Source organism: Mastigoproctus giganteus, chromosome 10 (assembly GCF_048544385.1).
Source record: "Mastigoproctus giganteus isolate SK-2022 chromosome 10, ASM4854438v1, whole genome shotgun sequence".
NCBI lineage: Eukaryota > Metazoa > Arthropoda > Arachnida > Uropygi > Thelyphonidae > Mastigoproctus > Mastigoproctus giganteus.
In genome coordinates, this window is record NC_143584.1 from 47,043,661 (window position 1) to 47,064,844 (window position 21,184).

Consider the following 21,184-nt stretch of genomic DNA (forward strand, 5'->3'; position numbering starts at 1 on the left):
ATTATACTGCTGTTTTACATTTATTTTAAATTAAAAACCCCTCACTATGGCTTCTAAAGTTAATAAACCTCATACAGAAAAGAAAAGAACAACAACATTAAAGCTTAGTGACAAACTTCATATAGTCCAAACTGTTACATTACGGTCACACGGAATGTTAATTCATATACCCATGTGCATTGTATTTGTAAATTGCATGTGTTCTCTGCTCAATTTGCTGAACAAAAAAACCCCAGTTTCTGTGGGAAAAAGCCTTGCTGTCTACACTTGAGACCCACTAACTCAGCGCCGACCGGGCTAGCCGGGTAGGTAAAGTGCCTGCCTGGCAACCCAAAGGTCGCGGGTTCGAATCCCGCCTCGGGCTTGGATCAGAGTACTGCAAAAACCTTGGGAGGTGCATTATGGCCACAGAAGCCGATGCGCCAACAACTACCAAAAAAAAAAAAAAAAAAAAAACTAACTCAGCGGGTCTCAGGAGTGAAAAAAAAAGCCTATAAAAGTTCCTCGCGTCATGGGTGGGATTTGAACCTGGGCCTTTTCCACCAGGTGTGGGGAGGATGGTGATGATACCACTGTGCTCCATGTGCAGACTAAACTTGATATAATCAAGAAAATAGAATGGGACCTACGCAGAAGTGTATTAATGACAGAATATAAAATTTGGATCATCAACATGTTTGTTTTTTAATGTGCAGTGAATAAAATTTCATTCTTAATTTCACTATTTCTTATTTGGCCTTATTATTTCTGTATTAAATACATTAAAAATAAAACTTTCTAGATAACAGAAAAATCAAAATAATGGCACCTTGAAGCCCCGAAGGTGCCATTATTTTGAAAGTGTACTGTATTTTAAAAATAGTGAGGAAGACTACTTTTAATTTATATATTTTTCTTTAGATTTCACTAGTTTTAAAATTTCTTCTCCTTCCGAAGATTTTAAATTCTGAACAGGACGTGTTATAGTTTTCTTTCACCATAAGTTCGGCTTCTACATTTTCTAATAAAAGATGGTTTCTCTCTTTCCGCCAAGCAGTCTTCATTAAGCTGAAAACTCTTTCTGATGAAGCATTTGAATGTGGAATGTTTAATGTGGAGCTTACAATTTGAGGCAAATTATTTTCCTCCAGAGATTTTGAGAAAAATTGCACCCAATTTTTATCAACACGCATTTTCTTTTCTTCATTATTCAGTGTTGAACAAAAATGCCTTTAGACTTTCTCGTTCTTCTCTTGTTCAATAAGAATTAAATAAAATACATAAAATCAATAAATTGACAGTTTTTCCCTCTCTTATCGGGACAAATGATGGTATTATTGGGAAGCGGGACTTGAAGTTCTAAATCGGGTTAATCCCAGCCATATCAGAACAGTTGGCCACCCTGCTTATAACTGAAGATGTGATTCTAATAAACAGTGAAAGTGTAGTGCATTTTATTGATTTGAATAGGTTCTTTGAAATTTTATTCTATAAAGTGGTTGATTTTAATAACCAGTGATCACTAAGGCTGGCACTTACTGTGTGTGTGTGTGTGTGTGTGTGTGTGTGTGTGTGTGTGTGTGTGTGTGTGTGTGTGTGTGTGTATATATATTAACAGATTGGCAGGTTCCAGTAAACCACTGTTTTAGACAATAAAACACAACTAACTAGACTGTCCCTCTAGCAGTGACCAGTAACTGTTAACAATGAGCCATGCATATTTTGGGTCAATGTATGGGCTCTGTCTTGCTAAGTGCATATCCGTGTCTGCAGATGCAACCCAGGACTACAGCCAGTGTGTGTGTGTGTGTGTGCGTGCGTGCGTACGCAGGGTTGTTAAAATTAAAGTATCCCTATGTAGAGGGCTCGTACTGAAGAGAAATTTGGACAACAGGTGCAATAAAGAATGCGCTCGCGATTTACTGGGAAAAAAAAATTTTTTACAAAATTTGTCACTATATGGCACTTTGGCAATACTGTAGCACTTCAACAGTGCTACAGTTGTCCTCCATTTTGGTCAACAACAGTTTCCATTCAAAGAACAGCATTTTCTACAGCAGAACATAACATGTCAACTGAAATAGCCAGCACATGATGTCTAAGGCTGTCCTTCAGATCTGCCAGAGTTTGACATCCTTCCTGATTTTTTTTTTTTTTTTTATGAAAACCCCAAACACGAAAGGTATTAAAACCTATAGTACTTAGTACCGTGCATGGGTTGAAGGAGAAGTATGGGGGAAGGGGGATGCCGGAAACTTTGCTCTAGATACACCTGGTTCTTCAAAAACCAGGGGTTCTTCAAAAGTCGCACGGGGTGAAGTCTGATGATCTGGGTGGCCAGGATGTCTGGAAACAACGGCTGATGACTCATTCAACTGTAAAGCGTTGCCTTAGCAATCTTTGGGCACAACGGTGGATGTGGGGTGGTGCACCATCTTGCATGAATGTGGTATCCTGAAGGCACCAACATTGTTGCAGCTCTGGTATTGCAAAAATTTCCAACATTTCATAATATCGCTGTCCAGTGACGGAACAGGTGCGGGATCCAGTCGGTGTTACCTGTTCAAAAAAATATGGCCCAATCATGAATGTGGCCGTAAATCCACACCACACTGTCACTTTTGGAGAATACAACAGGACCTCTTGGATAACTCGAGGGTTTTCTGTTGCCCAAATGCGACAGTTGTGCCTATTCGCTTGTCCATTTAAGCAGAAGCGGGCTTCATCACTCCAAAAGATGTTCCATGGCCAAGTGATATCCACTGTCATTTGCGCCAGAAACTGAAGTGCATATGTGAAATGAATACTGCATCACCGTGCTTTAGCTACTGTAGCATGTGCATCTTGTAAGGATAGTACCGCAACACCTGATGCATTACAGTGGACTACGCCATGTCCACATCACGAGAAACAGCTGGCACACTTGCACTATCACATGGAGATTGATGATAAATCCACAACAGCCATAGCCACATCTTCAACACGAAAGGAGTCCACTTGTTTTCAACCTCTACCTGGTTGAACACCAACAAGTTGTCCTGTAGCTTCAAATTTTGAAATTATTTTGCAGACAGCACAAACAGTCATAGGTCCACGTGGGCCTTATGTGCTTCTGAATTCTCTGATAGCTGCAGCTACTTTTTTGCTGTTTTGATAGTACGGCTTCACTAATAGTGCCTTTTCCTGCAACGTTGTTGGCATTGCTGCTGTAGTGCAGGTAAACATCTACTGTATGATTTTGAAAAGACTACTTTGCTTTTATATACAGTACAGTAGAGCTGAGTAGTGGTGCTGTGGCAATAACTTACAAGAGACAATTACAGTTACAATTATGCAGATAACTTACATTATTTGCATAATTGTAACTAAGATAGTTATGCGCCATACAGTGACAAATTTTGTAACTTTTTTTTTTTTCCCAATAAATGGTGAGTGCATTCTTTATTGTAACTGTTGTCCAAATTTCTCTTCAGTATGAGCCTTAGAATGCGCTCCAGCCCTCTACATAGGGATACTTTAATTTTAACAACCCTATATATGTATAGATTCTTTTTTTTTTATTTTTTTTTTATTTTTTATAAATTAAATGTTGTCTCTGAACAATTTATTGTCACTATTTAGATTCTCCTGCTCACATGTATGTTATAAATCATATATTTATTCTATAAATATGCACCTGAATATCACAACGTTCAATTATGCTGCCTTTTGATTATATTGTTTTCCATATACAGAAATCTCTGGCTAACTTTTGATTTATGCAACATAAAAGCGTTAGTGCTCAAATATAATTCTTAGATCTGTTTCAATGTCATTACTTTCCTAGCTCTTTTCATGCCGACCGGGCTAGCCAGGTGGGTAAAGTGCCTGCCTGGCAACCCAAAGGTCGCGGGTTCGAATCCCGCCTCGGGCTTGGATCAGAGTAAAATGCAAAAACTTTGGGAGGTGCATTATGGCCACAGAAGCCAATGTGCCAACAACAAACAAACAAACAAAAAAAGCTCTTTTCATATATTCACTTCAGCACCTGTTGAATGGTTAAAGGCATTACATAGTTTAGAGTATTGACATTGTAAAGGATAAAATATATATATGTTGGTGTACAATAAAGACAATAATCTTTAGAGTTACACCAAAATACATTGATAAAAAAATAAATTTTAGTCAAAAACACAAGGATCTACAGATCCTTGTGTTTTTGTGGCCGTACATCTATTTGCAACACTGTAAATATGGTACTGATGGGTACACCATTCAGAAGGTAGGGTGTAAACAAATTTTGTTCCTCTGTAGTACCTACTAGATCCCTCCATTATTTAGGGAAGCAGGAGCAATAATTGTTGTGTTCTTTTGTTTAAATGGACTGAACTGCATATGTAAAGCAAAACACAAGAATGCAAATACAAAACTACATTAACTGAAATCTGCATTTGGCAAACCTGCAGTTGGCAAGGGATTCCTGTACATCCTGTCATTTTTTTTTTTTTTTTTCTTTTAATTTACCTTCTTGTCACTTTTTTAAAAATTCAGTAAAAACATTTGACAGATATACAAAAGATTGAATTTGAGTAGCACACTCAAAGAGTGTGCTACTCAACGAGTAGCACACTCTTTGAGTAGACTGGGGTTCAAGCCTCAGTCTACTCAAAGTTATGATAAATGTGTTCTCCCTCTCTCGTTAACTCTGCTATTAAATAATGTGCTGAAGCACATTTAACGGTGGCACACAAAAATTGGAGTTTGGTTGATCATTTTTTGATAAATGTGTGATGTTCATTAATATATTTTTATGTAGATATATATATATTTTTATTTATTTATTTATTTATTATTATTTTTTTTTATTTATTTTTTTTTTTTAGGAATGTCCAGTAGGAATTGCTGATAGGGTAAATCTAGGGCTCATACCTTCATCAGAAAGTGGATGGAAAACAGCATGCCTTGCCCTTAGCCCTGATAATGGTGGTATTTTGCACATTCATGGCAATGTTGCATCAAATGTTTTTAAAAGAAAATATTTCACTGCTATACAAGGAATAGATTGTACTGAAAATAAACTTGAACAGCAGTTGGAGCAAAACAAAGATATGTCTGCACCAAACAGTCAGAATTCCTGTTCTAGTGATGATCATTGCAAATATGAAATTATGAACTCCTTGGTTTCTCAAGCATATAAAAACAGTTCAGAGACTGGGTTTCAACTCACTGAACCAAATACATCAGTTCATATGCAAAACAACACAGATCATACAAAACTAAACAAACTTGAGTGGAAGGAGTGGGCTGAATATGTCATTAGCAAAATAAAGGAAATGCTCCATGATATTCACAAGAAATGTTGGACTGTTACCATACATCATATTCAACATGTAAAATCTTATGCGCCTCATATTGATCACATTGTTGTAGATGTAAAATGTGTACCACCCAAAGTGTAAAATGTAATGTATATAATCAAGATTTATATAAATGTTTAAATATATATCAACATGAAACTTGATGTTCTATTTCTTACAAAAACTTTATCATCATGCAAACTGGAGTAAAACAAATTAATGCATAGTGTATTGAGTACAGTCAGTCCTCGTATAGCATGATAGTTGTGTTCCTAGAAACCCTAGTGCAATATAAACAGGCCCTATGGGGAAAAATAGGGTTAGGTGCCAACCACCCAAGATTGAAAACACATTTGTAACCAAAACATTACCAAACATAATAAATTATCATAATAAAATATTGCTAATGCTTTTGCTTCTGTCTTAAGCAAACTTGTTTTTTTGTTTGATTTTCTATCCAAACAGATGACAGCCGTTCCATCTCTTCCAATTCTTTGTGTCTTGATCTAATTGATTTTAATTACACTTTGAGTTGTTCCTGCTATGAAAGTTGTTTTAATGCATCTTACTAATTCTCGGCATTGCCTCATTTAGGCCTGTAGCATGTGCAATATCACATGGTCTTTCATTTCGCTCAAAGCGTTTCACAATTTCATATATTTTCTCTATCGACAGAGACAGACTGGCCATAAGTCTTACCGGGGAAACCCCGGAGGCCGGTGTGATTTTGGGCCATAAACCATAGTATGAGACCACTACAGATTTTCCCGGGTAAGAATTTTTGACCCGGTCTGCCTCTGTTTATCGATATTGCTTTTCTTTTTCTCTCTGAATCTGCAGTGTCTTCACCAGGACGCTTCCTTTTCACACCTTTTAAGTATTTTACTCATTTTTAGGGAATAAAGCACAATTACAAAATGAGGAGGCATGCTTGATACACATAAACAAAGCTGTGTGTGTAGCGACTGAATAAACAACACCGTAAAGGCAGAGATACACTATTAACACCTCACATTTTATTAAAACACATTTCTGGGGGTTACTACCATAAAACAATAAAAACAATTTCCAGTTGCATTTCTGCTAGTGGAATCTGTTATAAACTGGTAGTAAACTCAATCTAATAGCATTTGCGATAATACCGATAGCTGGAATTGTGTGGGTTTTTACCTTATTATGGTGAAATGTGTTTCCCCTTCACTGATATAAAAAAAACATGAATATATTTTCAGAATCTTCTCTTCATTCCTATCGTGTTGCGTTCAGTTGGGGTGATTCCGCATTCGACTGCCATTTCTTGTAAACACAAAGGTGAATCATGCATAAGCGAATTCGGTTCGTGTTATATACAATATCGTTCCCCTATTTATAAATCATGTATGATCGAATTCGTGTAGTGTAAACATGTGTCATACAAGGACTGACTGTATTATAAAATCTGGAAAAGGTAACACATTTGTTTTGTGAACTGTATGTGGATGTGATTTTTCAATTTCAAGTTATGGAAAACTTGATATAATCAGACATTTTCAAACAAGTAAGCAAAAGAAACAATGTGTAGAAAGAAATGCAAAAATTATGTAGCTTTTTTGATACTGAAATAGCAAGAAAAATATGGATGTGCAAGAACGGGAAAAGCTACACATGGCAGTGGTAATCCTATAGTTTAGTGTCCCAAAATCCTGGCATTCTTAGTGTATCAGTTCCAACCTATGACTGCTCTGGCTGAATCACTGTGAGACAATCAGCAAGAGGTGCAAGATATTTTGCAAATTTTATTTTAATTTCCTGTGCTTATAGCAGTGATATTTTTGCTGCTCGTCTAAAATAAAATTTAAAGTTTCATATCATGAAACAAATATACAGGGGCGAGCAAACAAACTACCCATTTTAAAAATGAAATGCTTACTGTGAAAATTGGAAAAGGCATTTGTTATTACAGTTTAATAATATACAGCAAAGTATTTATACTCCTCAGTGTTTGAAAATTATGTCTATTAAACTACTATTATGGTAATGTCCATTAAACCACTATTATGAACACAATCCTCTGTTTATATTCTCACATCATCTCATTGCTCTCTGCAATGTTTCTGGTGGTATTCTTTCAATTTCATCACGAATGTTTTGTTTCGATTGCTCAAGTGTCCATTGACTTTATACAGACTTTTAATTTTATGAAGTCCCATAAAAAGAAATCACAAACAGATAAATCTGGTGATCATGGTGGCCAACTTATGTTGCCAAAACGAAACATAATGTGATTTGGACACATTTGCTTTGAAGTGTCTATGGAAAGTCTTGCAGTATGCACTCTAGCATCGCCCTGTTTAAACCAGACGTTCTGTAAGCTGACTCCTTTTTGGTGATGATCTCTCTTACAAATTTTTGCAACATGCTTACCTATAGGGCTGAAGTTACTGTGACAGCTGAACCATTAGCATTGTCATAAAAGTATGGATGATAAAAAAAACGCCCCACACCAAATGGTAACTTTTTGATTGTCAGGTGGTTGTTCATAAAGGTGACATGGATTTTCAGCTCCCCAATATCTAAAATTTTGTTTAGTTAAATACCCATTCAAATGAAAGTGGGCCTCATCATTCATGATTAAACAGTTAAGTCTGTATCTTTGTTCACCTTCTGTAGGAATAGATTACAGAAATTCAAATGTGTATCTGAATCACAAACAAATAATTGCTGAACCACTTGCATTTTATATGGATTGAACTTTAAATTGATTTGCAATATACAGTGTACACTTTGTTCCAACATGTTCAATTCTTTTGATGATTGAAGACTAACAGATGTTTGAGAACTGTCGTGTTATGTTGCTCTGCTTCTTTCAATTTTTTCCAGAGTACATGCTACTGTTGGATTTGGATCTTCCACAATGCGCTATCAGAGATTTACGGACATAATCCTGGTAAATGGCATAACATACCTCCTGCAACATTCAGAGACCTTATAGAGTCTGCCTCACCATGTGGCAGCAGTACTGGTGGCAAGAGGAGGGCATACCCACTATTAGATAAGTAGTCATAATGCTTTGACTGAGAGTATGTTTCCAGATTTACTTTTCAAAAACGCAGAGTAAATCCAAAAACATAATTCTGGGCAATTCTATTAAACTTTTCATCTGATGAAGACTATGAACAAATTCTTAGGTTTTAAAAGTGTGAGTGATAACGTATATTTGTAATAAATTATAAATATATTGTTATTAATTCATGACTTTCTAGCTCTAAGGTTTGCATAAAATTGTTTGGAAGTTACTATCAAGAAAAAATAATACTAAATGAAATTTAAATATAGTTTAGAGAACAAAATAATAAAATTATGAATTGGGAAATTTATTCTCCTCTAATGGCTTTTTTGCATAACACACATTAATAATATCATTGAAAAGCATCTAGAACTTTAGGACTTCTGAAAAGGATAAGATTTGATTTACAGGATCCATCACCTATTAAATATTGCTTTCTTAATGACAGTCATTTCTATCTTTGAATATGCTTCTTCAGTTTGGGTTGATACTAAATTTATCATTAAACAATTAGAGCATATCTGTAATTCTGGGGTTTTATTATATAAAGCTACCTTGGAAATGCACACTAAACCTTATAAAGAATGGTGTAAATTCTTTGGATTGTTCCCATTAAGCACTGTAGACAATAGCTGATTAGTGAATTTGATAATTCACTAATCAGAACAGAACTTGGATGCCTTAGAGTTGTAAATATATTTAATATCTCTCCCCCTTTTTATTTATTATTGGGGGGATTTAGGAGTCTAAATTTTATTATTAGATAAGTCCTAGCACCTTATTTGAAATTATGAGGGCTCATATCAGTGAACTATTATCTTATTTATTTAAAATATATTTGTCATTTGATGTATTTTGAAAGTATTACTGAGTTAATTTTTAAAAAATTTAAGGCTTTTTTTTTATTCTTTGCAGTTAATTTTATGATGCAAGTTTTTATGGTAAAATTTTGAATTTATTTACTAGTATTTATATGCCATTTTGCTTTAATGATTCTAATGCAAATTATAATTTTATGCATAATATATAACTTTTATATTATTATTGAGATCAGTTTTCTCATTAGATCAATGTAAATAACTTGACTCAGAAGTAATTATTCAGTGTAAGGTTAAAAGCTGTTTCTGCATGTTTAATTAATAAAAGAAAAAAATAATAATAATCAGTTAACAGAAATTTCTGCTTGTGATTTGAGTCAGCCTCATTTCAAATTCCAACTTAATTCTGTGAATACTGCATGCTGAAACTTAAATTGTGAGTTTAACTGAAATTAAATGGGATGCCTCCAATGTACATTGAAGAGGCAATCTGCATAACATTTAACAGTATGCAACTATGTCAGGAATACTATTATTTAGAGCTATATTTTTGATCAATGATTCCAAATTATTACAAGAATGGAAAACCCCCTTCTGAACGCAGCAAGTCACGACACATAAGTGTAAAACTAGTTTCTTGTCTTAGGTTTTTCTTCAGAAAGACAGAGAAATAGACTAAATGGCAAAAACCAGATGTAGAAATAAAATTGCCTTCTTTTGCTCCTGACATAAAGTTACTAATATGAACGATGACTGCTCACATTAGCAACTAAAAAAAAAAGGCTATAAAGGGAACACATAATAAATGATTTATTGTTATAATATTAAATAAAGAGCAAAAATTATTTGTTTTTCATTTTTGTTTTATACAAATTTATATTTTTGGGCAATAGAAAAAGTTTAAAACCCAGTCACCAGCTATAAAAAATAGACCTCTACATAGTTTAGGAAACACTGATCTAGTTAATTTAAGTTTTGATCCCATGGTGAGTTCCCCTCCCACTGCTCCAGTCATTAAGGGACAGACTGAAAACTCATAACAAGGCACTTGCAATTGCACAGCTTTATAATTAAATAATAAACATTAAATTATTATAGCAAAGTTTTTAAAATAATTTAAGTCAATAATACCAATAACTGGTATTATTGAACTGGCAAATTCTAAATTCAGTAATTCTGAGGCTTTTCTTTATTTCTATTTGAAGTAAAGGGCACCTATGGCCAGAGATATTTGCCATACCCTAGTCATGCCTCTGATTGTGTATACACTTCCATGTTGGAGATTCTTTTAAATGTATGGTGTCTTTTCAGTAATGGCTTCCTAAAAATAAATTTTCCAGATAGGGATATTGTTTTTATTAAACTAAGTGCTTGGAAAATGTAAGGTTTATAATGAAATAAGGAAATTTTTTTAACCATATTTAATATTATTGAATTTAAACAAAGCTTTGGGTTTTAAAAAAGAATACAATGGTACCTCGGTTTGCGAGAGCATAATTCATTCTGGAAACGTGCTCGTAATACAAAGCACTCGTATATCAAAGCGAATTTCTCCATAAGAAATAATGGAAACCCAGATGATTTGTTCCAAAACTCAAAAATATTCATATACTGTAAAAATGATTAATACAAAATACATACATACCTTTTTTATATTTTTAATATTTAAATTTAATATACATAAAGCAATCGAATTTATTAATTATTGGGTAGGACGACTTTCACTGTCACTAACGTAATCACTGCTATCTTTTGACTTTTTCTTTTTGTGCGACTTTAACAAGGAACCTATCCAATGACACTTGCTTTTGCCTCCTTTTGAGGATTTCACGGAAATATGACATTGCATTGTCATTAAACAGATTCATCGCTCGCACTATTACAAAATGAGGAGGCACGCTTGATACACATAAACAAAGCTGCGCGTGTAACAACTGAATAAACAACACCGTAAAGGCAGAGATTAACACCTCACATTTTACTAAAGCACATTTCTGGGGATTACTACCATAAAACAAAAACAATTTCCAGTTGCGTTCCTGCTAGTGGAATCTGTTATAAACTGGTAGTAAACTCGATGCATTTGTGATTATACCGATAGCTGGAATTGTGTTGGTTTTTACGTTATTATGGTGAAATGTGTTTCCCCTTCACTGACATAAAAAACATAAATACATTTTCAGAATCTTCTCTTCATTTCTATCGTGTTGCGTTCGGTTGGGGTGATTCTGCATTCAACTGCCATTTCTTGTAAATACAAAGGCAAATTGTGCATAAGCAAATTCGGTTCGTGTTATATAAGATATCGTTCCCGTATTTATAAATCGTGTATGATCGAATTCGTGTAGTGCAAACACGTGTTATACGAGGACTGACTGTACTCGTATTGCAAGACCTCGCTCGTTTATCAAGTTAAAATTTATTAAAAATTTTTGCTCATCTTGCAAAACACTCGCAGACCAAGTTACTTGCAATCCAAGGTACCACTGTATTTTCAAATATGAGATATTAAATGATGCTACTACATAAAATCTCTATTTTTCTTATTTTAGTAAAAATAAGAACTTTTTCTTAGAGATAGAATGTTTAGGTTAGGATGGTACAGCAGCAACTGAGGTCATGATGCAGTCTGTATGTTGTGTCTGCAATGAAATTTTCTATAAGTTGGTTGGTCTGTCCTTCAAGATCAAAAAACAAGAGTGCCCTGGTGAAAAATACATTATGCTTGACACTGGGTTTCAATGGCAGATCTTTCATTAAGGACAAAACAAATGCTGTGTGAAATGCAGTAATTATATATTATGACACAGAACAGGAAAAAAGTTTAATGTTATATGTATCTTTCTCTCATAAATTAATACCATCAAAAACATTAGCAAAAATGATACTCATTTATGATAAGGCAAAGCAATCACACTAATCTTCCTAGATATTTTACACGAGGGTATCTCTCCTTCAGATGTGGCCACTGGACCAAAAAATAATCTGCAAAATAATAAAGAATTTTTCCAGAGAGGGACATTGTTTTCACACGACATATGCTTTCAACATACACAATAATTGCCTTCTTTATTGCAAAGACCTGAAAGAGAAAGTAACGAGTATCAGAAGTCATGATTAAGAAAAATATTATGAATAGTGTAAGAGTATATCCAGCTTTCCTGGTGTGTGTTTTTGAGGGGTAGGACAGTTAAGAGCTATATGTTTTGGGGATACCAGTATAAAAAAACTACTGTTTACATATAATACAGAAGCAGTAATACTTTTGGAATAATGTTGAGGAATGATAATTACCTCCATTACTCGTTAATTGTGTGTGTGTTTCGTTTTTCTTCTTATAAATTAAATACAGTATAATTATGGTAATCCAAACCCAACTGTTACAGAAAGCTAGAGCTGTCAGTTATACCCTGTGCATGCACTCAACTAAGGAAAGTTTGAGTTCAGGAAGGTGAATGTTCTTCAAATACTAAGAACATTGGATTCAGTTTTGCTGAGTTGCATAACTGAATTATAGTTCACATATTGGATCTATGCATACTTTAATTATTTATGATGTCCTGTGACAAAATAGTAAAAGGAAGCACAAAACAATCTCTGTTCACTCACTCTCAGAAGTGACCTTGAAGTAACTTGATTCAGAAAATGATATTTTTATTGCTTTCTGAAAATGACAGTTGAATGTTGCTAAGTCACTATTAGTGACAAAAAAAAAAAAAAAAACAATAAAAAATTGTTCATTTACTCACCAAGAACTGAGTACAAAGTGCTTAAACTAAATAAATAACTTTTAACAGAAACTGTTTTACATACCTGGTTCCTCAACAGCAATCAAGTTAACTAATATCTCAAGAAACTTGTACAAGAAGACAAAATTTTTTCTTGAAAAATTTCAAAAAATGATGTCAGTACTAGTGATGGGTGGATCAACAAATTTAAAAAGTGATATGGAATCCATTAGAAGCAAGAGTTATTGAAATTCTACCAATAACAGAGATGGAAATAAGGAATTCACTAATGAATTTAAAAAACAAAAGTTTAGGTCCAGATGGAATTACAGCAGAAATGGTAAATTTTGGACACAAAGAAATACTTCCATATTTAAACTTATTTTAGAATAAAATACTACAAACAAATATCTTATCAACAACAGTGGCTAATGTCTCACATAATACTTCTCCACAAGAAAGGAAGTAAATCAGATACTGCCAATTACCATCCTATCAGCCTGATTTCGCAAAAGTACAAATTATTTATCAAAATAATTCAAGAACAAATTTCCCGTTTGTTGGATGAGAACCAACCTGTGGAACAAGCTGGATTCAGAAAAGGCTTTTCGGTGACTGACCATTTACACACTTTAAACAAGTAATAGAGAAGTACCAGAAATACAGCAAGTTACTTTACCTGGCCTTAATTGATTACACTAAAGCTTTTGACTGTGAACCAGAAATACAGCAAGTTACTTTACCTGGCCTTAATTGATTACACTAAAGCTTTTGACTGTGAACCACGGAATACTCTTTAAGGTCCTACATCAACAGGGTATCTCAACAGAATATAGCAGCATACTACAGCAAATCTATAAGAACAACTAAGCACAAATAAAATTGGACAGATTGGGAGAGAAATTCTAAATTAAGAGATGGGTTAAACAAGGCAATCCAATCTCACTGAAACTATTTACAACTACACTGGAGTATATTTTCAGAAACCTAAACTGGGAAAGCAGAGAAATTAATATCTTAGGAAAGAAACAGTCATTCGCCAACAATATTGTTTTGTTCTCAGAAGGCACAGAGGAACTCCAAGAAATGTTAGATGAATTAATGAAGGAAAGTGTATCTGCTGGCTTAGACATCAATCTCAAAAAGGCAAAAATCATGACAAACTGCCAACAGCATTCCATTATAAATCTTGACACCTCTTGAATTTGTTAATCAGTTCATGTATCTGGGGAAAATTCTATCTTTTCACGATCGCCGCATACAAAAGATCAATATGAAATTGAGAAACGGCTGGGAAAAATACTGAATGCTTGGGGACTATATGAAAGGAGAATTGCCGGTTTGTCTAGAAAGAAAGCACATGTATAAATCCTGTATTTACTTACTGAGCCAAACCTATATAATACTAAGTTGCAAGAAAGAAAATTACAAGTAGGACAGAGAGCAATAGAAAAGTATGTTGGGTCTGTCACGCAAAGACAGATACACCCTGTATCACTAATTTGATATAAAAAAATCAAAAACAACTGTAGTCCCAGTACAGATCCTTTGAGGGATGCCACTTCTTATATTAGCCAAATTTAAAGTGTAACCATTAATCACAACCATCTGCCTCCTGCCCTGCAGAAACTCTATGATACATCTAAGGATCTTAACCATAAGACCCTTTATGCTGAGAAGAGGATATTCAAGTGAGGCTGAGCCATATGAAATTAGTGATGCCATAATTACAAATGATTATTTATTAGAAAAACTTATGAATATGAGGGCAAGTAAGGCTCCCAAAATTGATAGCACCCTGTATTTTTGAGGGAGAGTGCAAGGGAGTGTATTGAACCATTGAGGTTAATGATGAGGGAATCTTTGGACTCAGGAGGTTCCTTTGAATTGGAGAAGTACCAATGTACCACCAATATATAAAAGTGAAGTTGGTAACTACAGACTGGTTAGTCTGACTTTAGTGGTAGGAAAAATCTTAGAGGCAGTGATTAAGAGTAATCCAGGAATATTTAGACTATATGGCATTCTGAAGGACACACAACAAGGCTTTGTTAAGGCTAAATCATGCTTAACTAACTTAGGCTATTTTGACACAGTTACTCAAGAGCTGGATTTAGGGAATAATTTCGACATAGTTTATTTGGATTTTAGCAAAGCATTTGACTCAGTCCCTCACAAGAAGTTACTGTATAAGCTTGAAACGGGTTGGGATTACTGGTAGGGTTCTAAGATGGACTGCTGGGTGGCTGTAAGGCAGAAGGTTGTGATTAATGGAAATTCTTCAGATTAGTGTAACGTCAGGAGTGAGGTCCCTGAAGGATTGGTTCTTGGACTACTGTTGTTTCTCATTTTCATAAATGACATCGACAAAGAGATAGAAGGCATTATGTTAAAATTTGCAGATGATGTAATGATTGGCAGAGCCATTAATAATCAGTGCCAACCAGCACTCCTTCAGGATGACTTGAACCGACTTTTAAAGATGGTTAGAAAAGTGGCGGCTATGTTTTAATGCTTCTAAATGCAGGGTCACTTGGAAAATAGCAACCCACAAATAAATTATACACTTGGTGGGGTTGAATTAAAAACAGTGGAGAAGGAAAGGGATCTAGGAGTTACAATATAGACAGATATGAAGTTTTCTGAACAGTGCAAACAGGCAGCCAGGAAAGCCCATGGTGTCCTATTGATGATTCATTGAACACTATCCTATAGAGATAGGTCATAATACCACTGTATAAGGCAATTGTAAGACCACATTTGGAATACTGTGTTCAAGTATGGAGACCCCATCTGAAAAAGACATTGAGCTTCTTGAAAGGGTCCAAAGACAGGCAACTCGAATGGCGAGATCAGCAGAAGGATGACTGTGTGAGGAGAGACTCCGATTATGTGGACTACAGAGCTTGATAACCAGGCACCTCAGAGGTGACCTTATTGAGGTTTATAAGGCTCTATGAGGGATTAGTAAAATGAATGAAGGTGGAATTCTAACTGTTATAAAGAATTCCAGAACTACTGATCATAAATTCCAATTACAGGGCTTGAGGTTTAGAAAAAAAAAAAAAAAAAAAAAAAAACTGCCTCATGCTGTTAACAATTGAATATAAACATTAGTCTAGTTTTTCCACATCATTGTTTAATACAAAGTATAAATAGATGGCAACACAATAATTACACCAGCACACTTTGATCTTATCCAAAAGGCCAAGAAGTGATAATTACACCAGCACAGCAGTTAAACAGATTTAAAAACTGGCAACACCGATTGTAGTGTCCACCACAACACTGACAAGGAGCAGAATTTTAAGATGTCACAGCCACTGTGATATTAGACCACAAGAGTCACAATTCCCCTGTGACTTCACTGTTTGTATAGCCTGGGCACATATTCCAAAGTCATCCCTGTAAATAATCCTATTTCAACTGATAATTCTTTTCACTAAATTTGTAACTTTACTCTGCTTGACCTTAGGGCTTGCTTAGTGTGAATATTGTGTACTGCTCAAAGAGAGATTGACTCTGAGTGCATGGCTGCATGTGTTCCACAAGTGGCCGAGTGTGATGGAACCTTTTCGTGTATGAGAGATGAATAAGTGTGTGGGGGGGTCACTTTTAGGAACAGTAAGAGTGCAGAATGAAAGAATACCATATGTGAGATAAATGCAAGTGTGCACCTGCTGAAAACTGCAGGTGAGTGTGGGAGGTGGATAAATATGGGAATGCAAATTTCTCTTGTGTGTGTAAGTTCTGACTGCCTCTATATGTTCCTGTGTTGGGAAAAATTCGCCCTTCTGTATATGCTGTGGTGACTCATTCTGCTCTGGGTCCTCATGTTGAAAATTATAATTACTGGCTAGGAAGTAAATTAAATTGTATGATGGATTTCTTCTAATAAATAATTTGGCTCAAGTATCCTCTTCTACCAGCCCTGGTGCTGATTGGGAGGGGAAGATTTCACCTAAAGCAGTCAATATTGTTTACATGTTGGGTTGTCTGATCATGAGGAAACTTCTTAGTGTCCTCACTAGCCAGCCAACCTGGGGAGAGGGACTACACTGCATCTTCTTTTCTCAACATGTGTGTGTCTGAGTCACTTTAAGGAACAATAAGAGTGCAGAATGAAAGAATACTGTATGTGAGATAGCAAGTATGTACCTGCTGAAACTGCAGGTGAGTGTGGGAGGTGGATAAATGTGGGAAGGCAAATTTCTCTTGTGTGTGAGTTCTGACTGCCTCTATATTTTCCTGAGTGAGGGAAATTCCCCCTTCTGTATATGCTGTGGTGACTCATTCTGCTCTGGGTCCTCATGTTGAGAATTATAATTACTGGCTAGGTAGTAAATTATATTGTATGATGGATCTCTTCTAATAAATAATTTGGCTCTAACATATAGAGTTGGGGGATTTCACTTAAAGCAGTCAATATTGTTTACATGTTGGGTTGTCTGATTATGAGGAAACTCCTTAGTGTCCTCATTTGCCAGCAAACCTGGGGGGAGGACTACATTGCATCTTCTTTTCTCAACATGTGTGTTTCTTGGGAACTGGTAGTATATTCCTAGCGTGAGGCTGATTTACCCCTGTCTACAGAGGAGCTACCTAAATTATTGTCAACCGTCATCTCATCTTCTGTTGGGGCTCCCTCTGGTCCGCATTAATTTGTGGCCACCCTAACAGGTGGCCATGAATTAATGTGGATCAGAGGGAGTAATGACTAAAACCCAGAAGAGGAGTTTTTTGGTCATCTATTTAGACTCCACACAACCACTTCACCCTCTTTCCTCCCAGGCAGTGCCTCTGGTTCCATATCAATATTATAGTTACATTGGATGGCTGTTCTTGCCTGTGTGTAGATGGGCAGTTACTGGTGAATTTCCTAAACATACATGGATAAACCCATGACTAAATCCAAATTCAAAAATAAGGCCCCCCCCTCCTACCCACATCACTCACCTCTGGTTCCCTCATGTCTCTGTGGCTTCCCAGGCAGGCAAGATTGTGTTGTGCATCTTTGACTGTGTGTGTTTCTGTGGTGCCTTACTGGGCTAGGGAAGTCTCTCACCCTGGGAAAATCCCACATATGCCTGTTGTATCTATGTATCCTTAGCCTGATCAAAAAAAAAGAAGAAAAAATGTAGTATAGCTGCAATGAGTGGAAATGAAATGAATGTCCAGTTAAATGTGCACTCCTGAATATACGTTTATGTATACAGGAATACCTCGCATAGTGCAGGTTTCACTAGAGCGCAGTTTACAAACTGAAAAAAAAAATTAACTGCGTTGCACAACAATACATTTGGTATGTATGTATATATTATAATGCCAGCACGTAGACCAATGCGTTATGGATTCAAGGCCACACTGACTGTTGTCACAACTCCCATTATACACAGACTCTGCTAGCATTCATAGATTAGTAAACACTCTAGATTCCGAGCGGTGAGGTCGTTCACTGTGCGTAAGCTGTACAAATATTTTTCGCTGTATATTTTTATTAAAGATTATTTTTTAAAAACGTTACACCTTTATATGCAAATATGAGTGGAAAGAAGAAATGTAATGGTGCTAAGAGTTCTAGATCCAAACATCAAATGAGGTATGAAAGTAAGGCAGGCATTGCAAAATGACATTCGATGTTATAAAGAGATGTATGCAGATAAAAAGAAGAAGAAAAAACTGTGCAAACTAAGCTGATCAGTTATTTTTCAAAATAAAAATACAGTACATACTTCACTTATATTCTTTTGGTATGTACATACTGCAATAAAAATCATTTGTGCTGTACTTACTAGTACTTTTCATTTTTATCATTTTAATTTCTTTTTTTGCAAAAACTTCATGTGCATCAATTTATGGTAAACAAACATCTATATATTTTTGCAACTTGACCCATATATTGCATCTTCTTTTCTCAACATGTGTGTTTCTTGGGAACTGGTAGTATATTCCTAGCGTGAGGCTGATTTACCCCTCGGAATGCATTACATTAAAATACATACTAATAATACCTCGATCAGTGCAGTTTCGCATAGCACGGTATTTTTTTGGCACGAATTAATCGTGCTATGCGAGGTATTCCTGTATATACATAGGTAGTTCCCGACCTTACGAGTTAATTCGTTCATAGTGAGCACTCTTAAGCCGGGACTTTATTTCCCATAGATGTAATGTTAAATAAAGTTAAATAAAGTAAACAAAACAATAATTTATGCTTAAACGATGATTAATTTATCCAAAGATACCTTGCCAGAGATGTGATTCATTTATCCAAAGAAATGAAAACATGGCCTTTAAAATCAAGCAAATTATAATAAAGAAATTAATACAAATGTTAAAGAATGTTCATTCTTCAACATTATCAGTCGATGATGATGAAGAATAATGAGATCATGTTTGCTTATGATCTCATATTTTGTTTCCATGTTATTCCTCTTTATTGTTTCTTTTTATTAACATCATTCTCTGTAGTATTAACTTCATTTTTGGCACTCAAATTTTATCCCCCTTGTTAATACTATATCCAGTATTAACAAGGGGGATAAATTTTATATAAAATAAGACAGTGAAAATGAAGAGCAAACACAACCACTCTTTGCAATGTCAGCGTGGTAACTGCTTTATGTTATGTAAGTCAGTGAGATGCTCCCAACCGAGATGCTGCCTGAACTGGCACTTCTACTGCCACTACCGAAAACAAATGCACACACACACAGCAGTACACATAGTTATACAATACTACAGTAGTACTGTATAGCTGCGCACGTGGCTTGAAATGCCATATTTATAAATGTTTAGCATTATTTATTGCAATTAATGTTGATATTTTTGAGTTTGTTGATACTTGATAAAAGAACTCATAAACCCAAGAACTTGTAAAGCAAAAACACAAAGCGGGAACTGCCTGTGTATATAAAAGAAAAGGAAAAAAATTTTCAGCGAAGGTAAAAGAAAGCCAACATGAGAACCACGGGAAATTTTTAGCAGTCAAACGGTACCGCACAGCAGCTTCTCCCTGCATTCTCAGTAAACAGATGGTGCGTGTTATCGGTAATTGGCAGTAGAAGTCATAACAATGTATTGATTAGTTTTTTCTCATTATTAAAAGAACATTATTGGAGTTCATGAGTGTAATGCCTTCGCGGCTGAAATTTACTTACGGGTATACCCTCCAGACTGCCTCAGTCTTTGGGTGTTTATTCCCCCCTTCCCGCTCGTTTTAATCCCAACAAGAAAACGACTTCTACTGCAATTACCAATAACATGCACTGTCTGTAGAAGTCGTTTTCATATCAGACTGAGACTGAGGTACACCCTAAGACTGAGGCTGCCTGGAGGGTGTACCCATAAGTAAATTTCAGCCCACTCATGAACTCAGATAATCTGCTTTTAATAATAAGAAAAAAACTAATCAATATATATTGCTTATCGACTTCTACTGCCTACTACCGATAACACGCACCACCTGTTTACTCAAGAATGCAGGAAGAAGCTGCAGTAATGGAAACACTTTTGACTGGTAAAAAGATGCCCGAAAGAATTCCTGTGGTTCTTTTGTTGGCTTTCTTTACCTCAGCCAAAATTTCATATTTCAAATGCAGGCTAAGTTGTGTATTCACAGAATGAATGAGTTGGTTATGTGTGTAAGCTATACGATAACCAAGTGAGTGGATGTGCTTTGTTAATAATAATAAGGGGGGCTTCGCCCCTGCTTGCTTCATCTCCACGAAGGTAACATTATAATGCACTGGTCGAAATCTAATCAGGAAATTACCTATGTAATTATTTACCTATTGCATTTGTAGTGACATAATTGTCCCCGCCCCTCTTCTCCTATTGGCTTGAATAAATTTCATTAGAGGGAAAACTTTTTTAATGTATAGATAGATAATAATAATAAAAAATATGGTGTTGTAGTCTTTATATCCAGGTGCACTGTCTGGTCAATGTGCAAGAGGGATGAGCAAATGGTGAGTGAAAACATGTGACTTTGTCTGTGCATCTGTTGTTGTACACCAGAATATATGCGTACAAGTAATAATGATAAAAAAAAGTGTGATGTGTATATGTAGGCATGACAGATATGTGACTGGTTGGAATGTTGTTGTCCCTTGTGTCCAACAGGTGCCCTCCAACTTGACTACAGTGTGGGTAACCCACTGGGGAAACCCCTCCACTGCCCTTGCTGACACCATGTTTCCTTTTCTTAGGCAGCATGGTGTGAGATGCTGACACAGGTTTTAGCTGGGCTGGTCGATGTACAGGACATCAGAGTAC

General features: G+C 35.5%; 2 protein-coding genes across 2 annotated transcripts in view; one reads left to right on the top strand and one right to left on the bottom strand.

Annotated features, from left to right (window-relative positions):
- The window catches only part of LOC150079017 (tRNA wybutosine-synthesizing protein 2 homolog), a 53,187-nt gene extending 47,641 nt beyond the window's left edge, over positions 1 to 5,546 (top strand). The window contains exon 6 of the mRNA XM_090382778.1: positions 4,842 to 5,546. Within this exon, the coding sequence (XP_090238904.1) occupies positions 4,842 to 5,417 (576 nt within the window). The 3' untranslated portion in view covers positions 5,418 to 5,546. The remainder of the gene's footprint in view (positions 1 to 4,841) is intronic.
- Positions 5,547 to 11,978: 6,432 nt separating this feature from the next.
- Positions 11,979 to 21,184, bottom strand: part of Alg14 (ALG14, UDP-N-acetylglucosaminyltransferase subunit) — a 51,232-nt gene continuing 42,026 nt past the window's right edge. Inside the window, exon 5 of the mRNA XM_090382844.1 lies at positions 11,979 to 12,261. Coding sequence (XP_090238970.1) covers positions 12,091 to 12,261 — 171 coding nt within the window. The 3' untranslated portion in view covers positions 11,979 to 12,090. The remainder of the gene's footprint in view (positions 12,262 to 21,184) is intronic.